The sequence below is a fragment of the Thermobia domestica genome, chromosome 12 (genome assembly GCF_964235325.1).
Source record: "Thermobia domestica chromosome 12, izTheDome1.hap1.1, whole genome shotgun sequence".
NCBI classification, from domain to species: Eukaryota; Metazoa; Arthropoda; class Insecta; order Zygentoma; family Lepismatidae; genus Thermobia; species Thermobia domestica.
The window spans coordinates 149,377,178-149,395,143 of record NC_137465.1 but is presented as its reverse complement, the minus strand read 5'-3'; the positions used below and the strand labels follow the sequence as shown (position 1 = coordinate 149,395,143).

At 35.1% G+C, this 17,966-nt stretch overlaps 1 protein-coding gene across 1 annotated transcript in view; it reads left to right on the top strand.

The window, feature by feature from the left end:
• The window catches only part of LOC145666730 (uncharacterized), a 334,294-nt gene that overhangs the window by 58,982 nt on the left and 257,346 nt on the right, over positions 1-17,966 (top strand). The window contains exons 2-3 of the mRNA XM_081734260.1: positions 13,296-13,358; positions 17,292-17,350. Coding sequence (XP_081590386.1) covers positions 13,296-13,358; positions 17,292-17,350 — 122 coding nt within the window. The remainder of the gene's footprint in view (positions 1-13,295; positions 13,359-17,291; positions 17,351-17,966) is intronic.

Below are 17,966 nucleotides of genomic sequence, written 5' to 3'. Positions count from 1 at the left end.
CTTTGAGTGGAAAGCAACTTATTTTTAGAAGTGTTCCTTTGTCCCTTGTGTTTTGGCTATATTTGTGCAGAGAACTGGCTGCAGAAACCGCCGTCTAATCCCAATGCGTCTCGGTTGTAGGCGATATTCTTGAACCAACTGATTAAACCGTGACAGCGGGCGTTACGTCACCTTCTTTCCCCAAGAGGAAGGGTTGTTTGAACAGCCCTAATTTCCGGCTGCTCTTCGCCTCGACAGCTGCTGTTCGTTAACTTCTGGTCTGGTCATCTGCCATGGCCCTTGAAGCCAAAGAGATTGGTTCTGCAGCTGGGCCGTGCTATGGGAATAACCATTTGATTCCACGTGTCTAAAACGATCTAACGTGAATTCGTTTGCGTTAAGTCAAATTAGCAATTAAATAACTTTTGTTGAAATTTACCAACGTAGTTTTTATTTACCAAACTTGCGGTATATTGGTTAAATCTGGTCATTAACGTCAGGAACGTGTTTTCCTTGATTGTATCGGTCAAGTGAATCCAAGAATGCTATTTTAACACATGGATTGGCTAAACTTGTTTTGAATATCAAGTAAGATGGCTAATTTCGTGATTTTTTAGGGATCAATAAAACAAAAATATACAAAAAAAAAAAGAAGAAGAAAGAAAGAAATGAAATGAAATCTTTAAGTTTACGTTCCACAGTTATGTCGGCTGGGCTGAAGAAGACGGTGATGATGAGAAACGAATAAAATGGTGGAATGAAGAAAGTGGAAGGAAAGGGGACAATTCCGAGAAAACACTCGCACATGGTGTTTGCCCACCACAAAGTTCACTTGGCACGAGCCGGTATCGAACCAAGAACCCGATGCACCAAAGATGAACGCTCTACCACTGAGCCACCACGGCTCCTCAAGAATGTACAGATTAGAAAGAATAAACAAGATTAGAAACACGCGTCTAATATTGAATATTAATGATAATAAAGTTGCAGCATCGGCGTTTGCGTAACAACCAGTGTTTCTTTCAGAAAAAGTATACCGCGGGGGGAGGGGGTACATATTATTTTCACACGATACTGTTCTATTTATTATTATATTGTAGATGTATTAATTTTTTTATTCCCGGGAGTCATTCTCAGAGCTCCGGGGAGGCAGTACTCCCCCCCAAAAAAAATGCATCTGGAAGAAACTATACTGGTGACAACTATACTGTTAAAACTATTGCAATATTTAAATCGTTTTAATAATCGAACATTAATTCATTATTCACCTAATTGTACCAATATTTTTTCTTGATCCGAATAATTATTCAAACAGGCATTCGAATAGCCATTTTATTCCAATAACGAATTCTCGAAGAATCGATTATTGTAATATTCGAATAATAGTGTTCGAATTTTAGCAGCACTACTGACAACTTTGTGGATCTGACTGAATCACATGTAGTCCTACGAAGGATCAAACTCGGGTTTCTCACGCTCTCTCTTCCTCTCGATCATAATACTCAGCTTCATAGAAATTTGTATCGTTCGTTATTGTTTTTGGATGTTGTAAGAAAATTCTGGTTTCTTAATCACTAGAGAATTCTGTAATTTGTGAAGGGAGGCGAATATATATATATATTTTCGCAAATTTCTGATCACTGACACTCATCAAATGAAAGTATTTCTAGTGGTTTAAATATTAATTAATTAATAAGTAGAAGTTTTGCATAAGTTGTATTAACGCAATGGAATATGTATCTACAGTATAGTGGACAGAAGAACAAAATCGGAGCAATATATAGAAATACAGCGGGAAAGGTAAATAGGACATTCTGTCATTACTGGAACGTTACTTGCCACAAGTTACGAGATTCCATGCACAAGGTCTTCCAAGGCCTAGTGGATAGGGAAGCTGGCCAAATATTCAGTTTCCTTTGAATTTTCAGTTGTTTGTTTAGACAAATATACAGTGTACTCAAAACATAAGTAATCAAGGAATTCTTAGTATTCCGTTGCAAGCAGAAAACAAAAATCGACTTTGTGTACGAAATAGAGAACCCAATTTAAGATATTAGTATAGTATTACTCTAACTACCCAAACATCAGTCATCTGTATCGCTAAATATTTGGATTTATACCAGGAAATAAAAGAGAGATAAATTTTTAAAGAAAAAATGAAACGTGAACTGTATGTATTGTATTCATGAGTAAAATATAATTTTCTTCAAATTCCTATTTAAATCAATGTTAAAATTTGTATTTAATTGGAATTTTGTATAGTTTTTTATATATATATATATAATGTAATTAGGGGTTGCCCTATTTTCAACATACATTACGCTTACAATTTTACTCAACAAAAACAATATTACAGATTTTTTAATCTTACAAAAAAAAAATGTTTGATGATTTCCCCAATCCAAATTAGCAGCATTTCTGAATTTCCGGATTACGTCCAGAGCTCATTTCATCTGGATAATTGGAAATTCACTGTATTTCTGTCCTTATAACCTTGACACATGATTACTTGCTTCTCTGAAGGAAAAATGGATCTAGTCATGTCTTGTTTTCAGATTTTTTTTTTTTTTTTTGGTCGGACGTGTTAACTTGTTGTTCTAATTTGACTGCTCTGGTATTTCTTTTTATTTTATTTCTTTCTTTTCATGAAAGTTCCAGATGGTTTTGTCATCTTGAAGCCGGCATATTTATACTCATTTCATAGAATTAGATATGCATTTTACGGTTAATTTTGAGTTTTAGATCATGCAATTATGCTCTGGAGACGGATGATTAATGAAAGTGAATGATTATGAAACAATTAATGGAAAGAGAAAGTGGAGAACTGGAGAAACTCCAGAGACATGATGTTGTTGACTGCAAACTCTCATGGCCTAGGATTAAACCAGAGACACCTCTCAGTAGAGGTGAGACCGTACCTTTCAGCTTTTTGGATGAGTGTAAGTATAGGACTTTTTGAAGATACAGGTCGTTCAGAGCAGAAAGAGAATTAAAGTCCAATCACCAAAGCTGTGAGAAAAATAGACATAAAAGTTGTACGGGACGTTTAAGTACATAGAAAATTAAGTAGGTAAGTACATTTTCAACATTTTAAGAGTTATTTACAATATTTGGAGTGAATAAGCAAAGCAGCATCAGATGGATATTTTATAAGATGAAGTACGTCCTAAATAACTAAAAGGTAAACTTGATTCCCTTGATTACTGAACGCGCCATATGTAGGCAGCCAATTTCTTTGAATAAAACTGTATATCTATATATACGTATTTCTATGTTACAGAATTCATTTTGGTACGTTCTTTAAAGAAAATTTTACAATCAGTAGATCTGTGTAATACGTTATTATTAACATCGTTGGAACTAGTGATCTTTGCTTTCGAAGTCCTCGAACTCTAAGAGGAGAAAAAATGCCGCAGCATGGATACACAAAATAATAATAGTGGTGATTTATTGTTTCGTAGTCGCTTTGTAGACACCTTCTGTTTCTATAATATCTAATTAATTATTCACATCTTCTGCATCTGATTGCTACCTTCCCTGCCTTAACCTTGCTGAAGGACTTTCTCCTGTTGAATGGTTTCGATGGCTTCGGGGTCAGATGAAATTTTGTTCTTCATCACCTCATTGCTATGCAAAGGCTCTTACATCACGCTAGCAAGCATTGTTCTCAATAAGGCTCGTTGAGCAACAACATCAAATGATAGACCAAACGTAAGCATTCTCGATGTTCTTTCTTTTCTTTTCATTTTTTAAGGTCTTCTTTCTTGTGGTTAATGTTCCAAGAATTCCAGCCAACAGAAGAAAAGTATATAATTATTATTTGAAGCTGAGGATTTACTGAGCTTAGCAAGCAAAATATTTTCTCTTGACGCTTTTCGCACACAAAAGCCAATACGTGTTTCAACGGAAAGAGAAAACATCAACACCAATTCACTTCCCAAGAGTTTTATTTTCTCAACATGCTTTTCATTCCTCTCCGAAATAAAACACTACATTGTTTCAAAACGCAATTATCCTTTTTTAATTCATGTTAACCCTCCGCTGCATAATGTGGCATAAATGTTGCAATATAATCAGTGTTCGAAGTGTAAAAAACAAAACAGAGGCGGTATGTTTTGTTACAATTTTGACTTGACATACCGGCTACCTAAATGTTGAAATGCAGTGAGGGTATGTGTCCTAAAAGATTACATTTCTATTTACATAATGACTGAAAACCATTGGAGAGCTTCTCTGTAGTAACGCGGGGAGGACATCGAGAGACTTTGATCCCCTCCAACTTTCTGAAAAAAAAAAACTATGTCCCTTATCGTATATTATAGAGAATTATACACGAAAATGCTCAAAAACCGAAGGAGGATATTAATAAATTCTGCAGGACAATTTCCGGTCCCCCACTCGACTGTAAGGTATTCCAAACACCCGAAAGATTTGCTCCCAAAGCAGACAACTCCTAAACCCGCCCATGCTCAAAACACGGCATTTATATGCATTAAGGCAAGAAGACACACACATACAGACATATATAACAAAGAAACACTTCAATATGGCACATCTAAATATAAACTAGGTGAACTTCTTTGCAGACACCTCATTTTAAAAACAAAAGGTAAGAAAAATGTCGGTGTTGTGAACTTTGAAATTATTTCTACATAAGAAATAAAACCTTTTACGTGCGAAAGTATTCGTCGGTTACTCTGCATAAAAATTGATTTATTAAAGATATTTAGTATCTAATTTCCAGCGAGTAGCATTGTAACTTGTACACAACGTGAGGGAATTTGTGTTTTATGTTGTGATATTTTCTCGATTATTATAAATCCCGAAACTGCTAGTATATTTATACTACTTCCGGCTTCAGCAGAGATTAGAGTGGATATGAAATATATCTAAATGAAATTAAATCTTCAAGTTTTACGTCCCACATTTATGCCAGCTAGGTTAAAGAGGACGATGATGATCAGAAATGAATGAAATGGTGGAATGAATAAAGTGAGAGGAAACGGGAGAACCCCGAGAAAACCCATGAACACGGTGTTTGTTCACCAGAAAGCCCACTTGGCGCGAGCTGGGATCGAACCTGGGACCTCACGGACCAGAAGTGAACGCTCTACCACTGAGCCACCGTGCCCCCATATTGTGTCATTTATGCGATATTGTGCAGTAGCGGGTTAATATGAAAAATATATATATATATTGACACTTCGAAAGTCTTAGAAAATATAGTAAATTAGAAGTATAACGAAATTTTGTGGTATCTCCAAAATTAATTTGTTATAATAGTCAAGTTTTGTTATACTGAAATAAGTCAATTCTCGAGAAATCTCCTGTTCTTTATATCCACTGCAGGATTTACATTACTTCAACATAAATTGACAGACAAAAACTTAATATTTATTAGATGAGAGGAAAATTAGGATATTTGCAACGAAGTAATATGATGTACAGTAATTGCTAGAAGTACAGTATTTCTGTAATTTTTCAGAAGATAAATGTTTACGTTATAAGGCATAGACACTTGAAACTGATACATTATTTTTCCCATAGATGGCACTATATGCCATGAAAGCCTTATTACCAATAGCATGATAGTTCAGTGTCAGGCTGGAATTTTTTTAAAGTACCCTCGTATTTTGATAATAAATCGTATTCCAAGGGAAAGATAGGATGTATGATGGGAGGCAATTAAGGAAAGAGGAGAAAACACCCAAGTTTATGTATGAAATTTTGATATATATATACTTGAGTTTAAATGAGAATCGTGGCGATAGAAGCTTCTCAATGTGCGTTAAATAACTTGCTATTAGTGGCAAAGTAGTTGTGAAGTGCTAAAGCTAATTCTGGAGAAAATTACCATAAAAAGAGTTCTTGAAACTTTCGGATAACTTCTGTACATAATGCACCAACGGTAGTGAGTTTCCTGCTAAAGAATCCGACAAGTAGCATAGAGTATCACGTGTACACAACGTGAAGGAGTTTGGTTTTTGATATTTTCTCAATTAATATTGAAACAGGAAAATGTAATAAATTTATACCACTTCCGGTTTAAATAAAGAGATTACAGTGGGGATTGAAGATATTCTTGGAGACGCTTAATTAATTGCAGAAAACATCTTCTCGCTATCTATTACCGTTTTCACTCTATAGCGATCAACGTTTAAAATCTAAAATGATCGATTTCTTCCACTTCCGGTTTGAATAGAGCAGTAAGAGAGAAGGTTGTATCTATTCTTAGAACGCTAAATCTATTTTTAAAAAATCGCTTTTCATATCTCTTATCGTTTTTGTTTTACGTAGATCAATATTGAAACCGGAGGTTGTAGTGGTTTCTATTACTTCAGGTTTTTGCACAAAGTTAAGCAAGGAGATAAAATATATTCTTGGGATGCTTAATCGATTACAGGAAACAGCTTCTTGCTATCTGTTCATTACCGCTTTTGCTCTATAATGACCAACATTAACACCGAAAATGATTGATTTCTATCACTTCCGGTTTGAATATTGCAAGGGAAGGATTAAATGTTTGGTGGAGCATAAACGAGGAAAGAAGAGAAAAAAGACATAGACTATATACTACTCCAAGACGAAGAGTAGGTGACAATCGCTGCAATGGAAGCTTCTCGAATGTGCGTTAAACAAATTACTGATAGTGGCAGAGTATTTACGAGAGGATTAGCCCAATTTTGGAGAAAATTACCCTACAAAAAGCTCCTGAAATTTTTGAATAACTTTTCTCAAGTCACTGCTATAATTCAATCAATGGTAATATTGTTTAAAGTATCAAATAGCATTGAAAATAATAATAATAATAATAATAATAATAATAATAATAATAATAATAATAATAATAATAATAATAATAATAATAATACCGTAGTATTTCCTGGAATTACAGCCAATGAAAAGGAGTCCAGATAATACGTTGAACCTAATGCGCTTTTCAACGTCATTATTTCTCTTTATAGAGAGGTATTCACCAACAGTCAAGTATTTCCCCAATTTTTTCACGATGCTGGATCAACATCGGGAACCGAACCCATGTTTAGGGGTTTCAAGAACATGCTCATTAACCATCTGGATATACAGGAACAAACTAAACTTCAATGTCACATGGAAACATCTCTTTACTTCATACTTCCTTGGCTTATCCTCAACCTGTTAGAGTAGAATTATAGAACACCAATTGTCATCAATATTGATTATTAATACTTATCAATGTTCCATCTTGGTCTATATAACTTTAAAAAAAATAGTTTAATATATCTGATGGAGAAATAACATTGTAAAATGATACAATTTCGTAATGATAATTGAAGACGCTGTAGAAAACAATGAAAGTGCCAAAAACAATAGAACAGTAGAGACCAAAGATAGTAAATTGTGTCCAAGCGTCACAAAATAGAAAATACTATTGCTTAGAAGTACAACCGAGTATATAACGAAGCATGGAAACCTAACTAAGGCATTAACATATTTTAAAAAAATAATACATGTGAAACAATTTCAAGGTGGCACTTACATTGTTTTCTACAGCGGGTCTTCAATTGAAGCGCAGTTTGAATTCCATAATTTCTTATAACGTATTTTTCATGTTTATGTCGTGATGGTCTCAAAACAGATGTCATCCTAGTGTAGTAAAATAATATTTGATTACTATGCTTAATTTGCAGTTAGCAGAGTATCACACAAGCCATTTCACTGTCTCTAAAAATTAGAAGTCGTACTTCTCTTTTTTATTTTCTAAAACTACGATACCATCCTTAATTTGTAGTTCCATATTAAGCAATATGGAAGATCATCGTCTTAGGACAAACGAACCCAGTCAATACTACTATTACTTTCCCACGGTCCAACTTTATCTTCTTTTCCGCCCTGCAAAAGATATTTTTTCCCTTGTAAGTTTTGAAACTAATATTGTATGCATTCAACACTTATTTTCAAGTCTAACGATATCTCACGTCTATTAGGAATAGAACGACTTGATGAATGGTGGTAGATGACAATGTACTCTGAACCAGAAATTCAGACTTTCAATCAATGTCAGGCATTTTAGACCAGTGGCGGCGGTTGGACGTTAAAAGTGAGGGGGCAAGACATGATCTGAATATTTGTATATAAATGTTAGTTTTCCTGGTTGTTTCTAACATTTTCTTTGACGAAAGGTTGTATAACTAATAGGATACTATATTTTCAGTTAAAATACCGTATATCGTATATAATAGTTTATTAAGTAAATTGAAAAGAACAACGCAAGTAGATACTAGCCCTTTGTACTCTTAAACAACGAAAGTGTAAGAAGAGATTTGATTCCTTGCTCATGAACATCTTAAAATTCTGTCTGGAAAATTGTGTGAACAGATTATTTAATAAATTTGCAAAACAAATAAATAGAAAGGATAATATTAATCATAGTAATGAATAATGATGCTTGTTTTGCAAAAGTTATATTGAAACTGAGGATTAATGAAAAACTTAATATTTAATTCCAAACATGATATTAAATGTATGTTATTACTCTTAGAAAATGAAAGACAGTAAATACTACAAGCATATGCTACGACATTTAAAGAAATATTTGCTTTTGCAACTTCTTGAAATATGTTCGTTGCCATTAGGTGCAGATTTCACTTTCTTGGAACACATCAAAACACAACAATACTTACAATCCACACTTCAGTTATACAAAATAAACTTAAAACCTAGAATTATGTTCAATTTACTAAATTTTATTGTATATACACTCGTACATCCTTAAACACAACACTTCACTCGTATATTACACTACAAAACAATGGAAAAGGTAGAAGTTGTTTCTTATCACGCTCTTTTTAATCGATATTCCTTACTTTAGAAAGAAGAAAAGACATTTTAGGAACTGTCAATTTTTGTGGAATTAAAGAATAACTTGTGAAATAGTCCCTACTTTTTTGCATAATGTTCTTTCGATTAGCTTCAAAGCGGCTCAGTAACATATCGAGCCCTTGTAAGAAGAAATGAAAGTATGCTGAAATTGTGCTCCAATAGGTTATTTTTTGGGGTTATTTTCTGTGGCGATTAAAACGCAATTACTGTAGCTTTCTTTACTCCACGGGAAGACAACCAATACGTATTCACGCAACAGCAAATATTATATGGCAGCATTTTTTCCTATTAATCAGTAACACATACAAAATCGTTACATTTCCAAATGAAACTATATACATTAATTGGTTACTTAAAAAAAGTGCGGGGGCAACTGCCCCCCTTTGCCCCCCCCTAATCGCCGCCCATGTTTTAGGCACATGTATATTGAAGGGAGCCATAAAGGCTGTAACTTCTTCTTGAGCTGCAAATTTACACAGGATAAAATAACATTCATTGCGATTGATCGTATTTTACGGTGGACAAAATTACATCGTAATTGGGCGTATAAACCCTCGATGACTTCTACCGAAATTCTTTCAGGGCGATTTGGGACTGCAAAAAGTCCCAATCGATAGAAGCTCTAGATCTCAGACCATTTCTGAAACCAGATTAATAATTTTAGTGCTTTTCCCCTCTAGTCAACTGGGTAGAGCACATGTCTTTGGTACACGATGTCCTGCTTTCGATTCAGTTGTTTAGTTATCTGTAGATCTTGATTTGACTTTTGCGTCCCTTTCAGCAGAAAGGCTATATGAAACGTGGACCTACATCTTAACGTGGGCTCCGAATCACATGAGCTCTCACAGGAATCGAACTCGTGTCTCCCACGCCAAAGGCGCATATGCTAACTGCTTATCAACGAGGGAGCTCATCTGTAAGTCTTGTCTCATGTAGCTTTGCTGCTGATAAAGGGCTTAAATATAAGTTACTCAAGTTTAGGAGGTTTTGTTGTAATTGAGCACAGGCGCATGTGGATGTTTTATTGTTCTCGCCCTGTAGGTTACAGAGCCCTTAGGCAAAACTGAGATGACCTGCCGGTGCGGTACACGGCCAAAAATGCAGGTTAGGTTTCTAATACAACTTTATCACTACAAAATCAATTTGTACATATTTTCTTAATCTGAGTTGTATTTCCTTATATCTACATTTTTCTTTATTTTATTAAGAATATGAGTCTTGTGCCCATTGAGTATACCGTCTACCGTTGCTCATTAAGCTGTTATCAGTATATTCTGTGACTGACATGGGCTATTGAAGTTACAAGAAACAGATTGTGCCGTGTTATATCCCATGTAGTGTTGTATAAAGAGGGAAGAAAAAAGGAAATGCGTTTATCCTCAGTTCTTCTCATCGCTCGCGTTCAAACACAGTCAGTTCCCTGTTTGAAAGTTTCTTCTGTACAGAGACAAACGGCAACAGTTCTTCTCTCAACAAGATAAGATTTTTTTATGTCTTCCATTTTTTTCTCCATCCCTCCTGTTCTTTAAGAAAAATAAAGAAGAAATTCTTGGAACCTCGGTTACAATCTTTCCTTTCTTTGGGAAAATTCTTGGAATGTTCGTATCACTCAGTCAAACTGATAAAACTGGCTTTTCTTTTGTTTCGAAACATCTGACTTAAGTCAATAATAAATAAAACCTACTACAGTATACTTATAGTATGTATGTTAGTGGCGTCGCTTGGACATCTTAGGTGGGGCTAAACCGTTCGGAAACTTGAACTCCACTCTGTCTCTCGCACACACATCTTATTTATGGCATATGTAGTACTGTTAAAGAATATTTATGAAATGTCAATTGATTCAACTGAACAGTTTTTGAGAAAATTGTCAGGAGCGAAAAATGCCGGCCCGTGCAGACTTCCAGAAGGAGATCCTTCAATAGTTGGATGCGGACAGGGTTGCCATTCCGAATTATTTCCCGAGCTTCGCTGTGCACTGTCTTTTTAGCCATTCTAAGCAGCTTACAATATTCACTCGCCAAGACCAAACGACTGAATTACAAATTGACAACACAGTCGAGGTCATTCACTTCTTCCCCCAAACCAAAGGGAAGATTTCGTCCGCGAGAAGGCGACGGGGATAGGGCCGAAGTATGTTTCACATATTTTCCGAGGGCACATGTGAAATAGACAGGCTCTAGCATTTTTGTGGTTTTGCTGGGGTTAATCAATTTTTGTTTTCTGTGTCTGAAGTATGGAGCGTCATCTTTATAAGAGGAGTCATCTCCGACGTGTTCTGTACATGCTCAACAAATGTTCTAGTGTCGCAAAGGCATCCGGATTAATCTGTGCAGTGTCTGCATGGAGAGGACGCTGTTAATGAAAGGAGCATCCGGAAATGGTTCCGAGAAAATTTTTTTACCTGAGCGATGCCCCACGTTCTGGTCGCCCATCTCACTTTGATGAGAACCATTTGAACGACTTGATCCATCGTGATCCACGTCAAAACGCCCGGAAATTGACAAAGAAGTTGGGCAGTTGATTAACCATTCCTGTGCGATACCTTCAACGTATAGAAAATACTTAAAAACTGGCTTCATGGATGCCTCATTCACGGCCGTGTGCACCAACGAAGTTCAGCTGTTGAACGAGGATCATAACCAAGGTCGGTGTAACAGGTAGACAAGAACACAGTGCAGACAAGTGTTACCATCTGTGGTTGTTTGCTTATCCGCCATCGTGAATTCTGTCGCTAGCGTCAGGCCTTTCTCTGACGTATAGTTACCGGAGATCAGAAACGGTGCCTGGACATGAGCTTTAAGCAGAGGAAGAAAAGAATCAGCTCAAACAGAAAGCCAACATCGCATCCCAAACAGGATTTGTACCCAAGGCTGTGTGTCTGGTGAAACACTGAAGGAATTATCTACGGTCGACTTCTAACCCATAATCGTACCATTACTACCTACTGTATACTGTAATCTACGCGTTTATGTAGCACTTCAAGAAAAAAGGCATCCACGTGGACAACGCTAGATCACATATGGCAAACCATGACAACTACAGTCATTCAACAACTTCAAGAGCTCCTTCGTGGCTAAGCAGTTAGCATACGCGCCTTTGGCGTGGGAGACCACGGTTCGATTCCCGGCGGGAGCTCATGTGGTTCGGATTCCACATTAGTCAGTAGGCCCCGTCTCATATAGCCTCGCTGCTGAAAGGGACGGTAAGCTCAAAATCAACTCAACAACTTCAATGAAGATTCTTTCTCGTCGGGCGTATTACCATCTCGTCCGGTCTCTGTCGAATTCATTCTGTAGCACATTCTCCATGGCAATTGCAAAATTTCATTGATGACTTCTGTGCATTGAAGGCACTTTAAGAAAACAACAACAAAGTACAGGTGTTCCATCAACTTCCTGAACATTTGAGAACATATTATAAACAATACAGGTGAATACATTAGTGATTCATTGTCTGAGTAGTGGCTCGGAACGGAACCACCAAATGAATTAACCCTACACTTATTCTGTAAAAACTCTTTCATAAAGAAATTACAATGCTTTAAAAATAGAAGTGACTTATCAGACACCCTGTATATTATAAAGGTGTTAATGAATACATACAATTTCGAAAATACATACATACATACACATACACACACACACACACACACACACATATATATATATATATATATATATATATATATATATATACGCGCCTTCGGCGCGGGAGACCTGGGTTCGATTCCCGGCGGGAGCTCATGTGGTTCGGATTCCACGTTAATCAGTAGCTCCACGTCTCATATAGCCTCGCTGCTGAACGGGACGTAAAACTCAAAATCAATCAATCAATATATATATATATATATATATATATATATATATATATATTACTTTTTCGGTATATACGGGCTATGAAACGTGTCTGTTGAAAACCTGAATTCAACTTTTTTTATTTGTACTATCACCGTATTTCCTTCTCTCCTGTTACGCTCTAAAGTAATAAAGAAGTAAAACGTTTTACAAATCACTATTTTACCTTTTTACAATTCTTTATGTATTATACCAAACTGCAAAGTACAGCTACCGCTTAATCATGGCCGCCTCCAAAGGGAGGAAGGGACAGTTATTTTGTTGAATTTTCGAAGGGTGTTCAGTTATTGGAGTACATGTCAACACATACTAATTTGTATTCATACACTATAGTACTTAATGATAAACACTATAATTTATTTACTGTAGTTACTGTTGTTATATATGATACATTATATGCACGCGAGCATCAAAGTATCTATATCTATATCTGCGACTGCGCTTTTGTGTCGGTCTATGACTCCCCTAAAACTGATCTTACTCCATTGGATAAAATTCTTTTGGCGTACCTGTGCTTGATATTATATTTGTTTAAAAGCAAAATATTGTAACTGATAATTACGTAGATAATATAATAGTTATTATTTTCTTTTTCAGAATGGATTTAGCGACTGTTGTGAGGCCTTCAAGAAACGGGATATTGATGGAGAGAATTTGTTGGTAAGTCTTAATTTATACTAGTGTCTTCTCCCATGTGTTACCACATGGATAATATATTTATCTCTTCTTTCTCTCCGTGCATTCAATTTCTCTTCATCTTCGATATTTAATGTAAATGTGTAATACAAACTCACCAAAAACCTATTTTATCCTCATCTCCCTAAGAATATGCATCTCCCCGAAACTTTGCCTTATTTGCAACCAAGAGTCGTTGCAGATAACTTAAACAAAATTGCAACGTTCCTACGTAAAATAGTTTCGGAGATCTGACGAATACCAAAAGACTATTTAAGCCCTCATACCCTCTTATGGTATGCAAGTCTCAAAACCACGTCTTATTTGAAACCTAGGGTGCAAGGAGAATATTTATAGAAAATTTCAAAGCTCTACGTCTAATAATTTCGAAGATCTGGCGAACGACAAAAAAATATTCAGGCGTTTCTCGATCCTCCTTTAGAATACATACTTCGCAAAATATCGTCTTGTCTACAGTCTAAGGTACAAGAGAAACATTTTCACACAGTTTGAAGGTTCTAGGCCTAGTAGTATCTCAGATCTGATGAGTGAATCAGTGAGTCAGTATAACATTCTTGTACGTGGTAAATATAGATTACTGATCTCAATCGATAGTTTGCAATAAGCGTTACAAAAAAAAAAAAAAAAAAGACTAAAAGAGTGGTCTGCTTATTGAATCAAAAGTATTTTTCAGCAAGAATTACTTCAAACGCTTTATATGAACAAGCAAAGAAAGAAAGAAATTATGCACCTAGTGTATAAAGATTATGTAAATTGGTCAGTCATAGTTCTATAAGTAAAATAATTAGGTAATCACATGTAAATTAAATGATTTTAGCAAATGAGTTGTTAAATTGAGATCAATATAGGAATGCAAACATATCAAATATGTACTGTGCTTGTTTATTTATTTCTGCTGTTAAAGCACTTTCTGTTTGACCAAAATTTGCTGAACAATGCTTGTAAAGCATTTATTAGCTGGGAATAATTAATATTTATTTGTAGTATTCAGTTCAGTAATGTGTAAAATGAAGCCGAAGCTTAATATACACATATGTGTATAACATACATTTCCGCATGCGTGTGTATTAGTGTTCTACCTAGATTTTTGCAATTCATAAAACTGAAATGAAATGGGACTCGTCCAAACACTTTTTTTTTCAAACTCTACAAAGGCGCATCACCATCACCATCATAGACATTCTGCCATTATCCACAGATCATTTGCCGCATCTTACAAGTTTCCATGTACCACATTCTTCAGCTTCTCTAACCTCTTCGTCTTCACGTACGATTTTTCAGTTTTAATATTGTCCATCAACTGTAGCCTCCTTAGCCCCCTCTCTGTTGTTTACTGCCACCATACCCTCTGACTCACCCTTCATGATACAGTTCCTCCTGAGCCAATGTTGCAATCTTTTCAATCACACCTATTTTTTAACTTTTCTCCCTCTTATTTTCTTTAAATACCATCTTATTCATTTTCCGTTCCACTCAATTAATTCTCTCGATTCTTCTCCACAACCACATTTGTAACGCTTCTAAACTTTTTCATCACTGTTGCGTAATGTCAATATTTTTTTCTTTATACAGTATAATACTCCAAATGAAGGATTGTATGAATCTTTTTGTTCCTCCTAAATGCTTCTTTCGCCATTTCCATTCTTCTTTTGTTTCCTGCTCGCACTTCTTCTTATTTCTTAAAAGTGCACTCTGAACAGTCAAAATAACCAACCACTATTTTCGAATTTTATTTTAAAACTGTATTTTCTAAGGGAAAGAGGGATGACTTCACATACTATATATATATAGGCACTAAAACCACCTCCCACGGAGCAATTTGGTATTAGGTACTATTCGGCAGGGGCACACTCACGGGGAGGTCCACTGGATCTGGGCCCATTTCGCTTCCCTCAAAAAAAAAAAAAAAAAGGAAAAGAAAGAAAAGAAAAGAAAAAAGAAGAAACTTTTTAAACTCGGCATTCATTTGTACACTTTCTTAACTAAAATATGCTTGTTTAGCGAAGAAATTGATGTAGCATTAAGATTTGATCTTGCACTTTATTTAATTTTTTAAAAATATTTATTGTCTTTTCAAGTGTACAATAACATCAGTTTAATAATACATGGACGCAGTGTCTTGTAATATTGGATCCTCCAAACTTTGGATCCTTCGCCACTCGAACACCTCAAACGCGATTTCCGAGTGTGCAGTTTGCATTACCATTTGTTGAATTCATGCTTACTGCCCGCAACGCCTCATATTTTCTGTTGCTCTTTTTTAAATACCCCCCCCAAAAAAAGAGGCCCTTAGCAGGTTACGCTTTCTATTCAGCTACTCATGCATAGGTATTAGATAAATCGTTAGATGATAGAGTGGAACCTTCCTCCGTTGAGGTTGAAAGTTAGGTCCATTTTGTGTTTGGTCTACCTTACCTTCCAGACTTGTAAATTGCTATATTAAAATAATTTAGTGCTTCAGAGTTTAAAATTTATTAAAACAAGTACCACTTATGACGTATGACAGATCTCACTTTACATTTGGCGGGATTTTGTATTACAGCAGCGATTTCACTGCTACTCGATGTACGCAACTCCATTCGGATGATTCTATCTCTGTTGCAAGCACAGAATACTAGGGTATGACGCTGCGCATGTTCAACTTCAATGTTACCAACTTCAGGTAAAAAAAAATATCGGCAATTTATTTTAACATGCACCTCGTATATATATTTACTATTCTTCTTCTTCTTCTTCTTCTTCTTCTTATTATTATTATTATTATTATTATTATTATTATTATTATTATTATTATTATTATTATTATAAAAAAGGAGAAGAAGAAAAAGAACAATAGAATGGAATGGTAAATTTTATTTTGTAAGTATATTTACTTAGCAAATAAGATTGTGGTTTTGTTCTATTGAACTAAGTTGGTTTGTATATGCTAATGATTCCTAAGACAGATTACAACAGGTCCATATAGTGTAGACAATAGACTGATTTGTGGAATATTTTCTTTTAATTTTACATTTACAGTTAAGTTAGGTTTATTTTACTTCTGTTTTTTTTATTTTATCTGTTTAAAAAATGAATATATTATCTCAAGGATATGTATAGCCTATTCTGGGCTTTTACTGATTAATATCTCATGTGTCTATTGATTAGACGTTTGCGATTCATTATTCCTATTGTACTCTGTGATTATTTACATGACTCTTGACATATTCAAATCACTTATAATCGGGGCATGCTTGCCATAAACTATAATTATTCCAGTCTGTATAAATAATCGCCTTCTGTACCAATATCTGGGAAGACTAGCTCGATAAGGTGCGGGTGGGAATCTAGCCAAATTGCTTTCTTACATTAGAGAATAGAATTAAAGTCATTAGTCCCTTCCTAAAATGAGTTTTCCCAAGTCAACACATAATTAAATCACTTTCTCGTATTCGAAAACGACAAACACATTTCATTTAATAGAAATCGTTAGGTTCACTTTCAAGATAAAGTTTACAACCAACCAAAACAATTGGGTCGTGTATAACTATCGTTTTTGGTAGATGCGAGAAAACTTTCGGAAAAATTTGCTTTAATTGATAATAACCGATGATAACAATGGGAAGAGAACGGTGACATCTGAACGTTAAATGTAATTGTTAGCTTTCAACTGAGCATGAGCTTGTAATTTATTTGAAGCAATCTCTATAGAAACGATTGAAATGTCAATGCATAACATAAAAGTGAAATAAATAATACATGAGAAGAAAGTAATTTAAATCATTTTTAAAATGAAAATTGAAGAAAAACATAAAATCAGTTATTATTTTCTGACTTTCATTTTTATACTTACCTTTCATTGACATTGATTCTATTGATAAAACCAATAATAACCATTGTTTTATTTAATTTTTCTAGAGCCTAACAGAAGGGAAGTTGGCCTTATGGAAAAGGGATTTAACGTTAAGTAATATAAGGTAAGTGTGAATTGTTTTCTAGTGTTAAAAAAGTTAATATTTTATTTTTTAAATGGGCAATTTGTAATAATTATATAAGTGAATTTTTCAAACGATAAAAAAGGAGAAACTGCTTTGAACAGAGTCTACAGGGTGTTTCAAAATAACACCGACAACTTTTAGGAGGTGATTCGTGACACCAAGATAAGACAAAAAGTATAGACGAACCTGGGTGCACAAATGCTTCCTTTCGGTTTAATAGGCTGCCTAAAACATGAAAAAAAAAAAGAACTTTAAAGGTTCATAGCTCCAAAACTATGGGACCTACCGTAGTCGGGTCAAGAGTTCACTTAGAAACTAATATGTGCCCTATCCAAAAATCCATGTTTCAAAATCCTGAGGTACTTTCACAACGATTTTATAGAGGAAGTTTGCCTACAGGCATGTGGTTTGAAGTACTCACCAACTACCTCTTTAAAAATTGTTGCGGAAATACCACAGGATTGCGAAACTTGGATGGTTGGATAGCACACGTATTAGTTCCTAAGTGAAGTCATGACCCAACTACGGTAGGTCCCATAGTTTTAAAGCATGGACCTTTAAAGTTCATTTTTTCATGTTTTCGGCACCCTAAAAC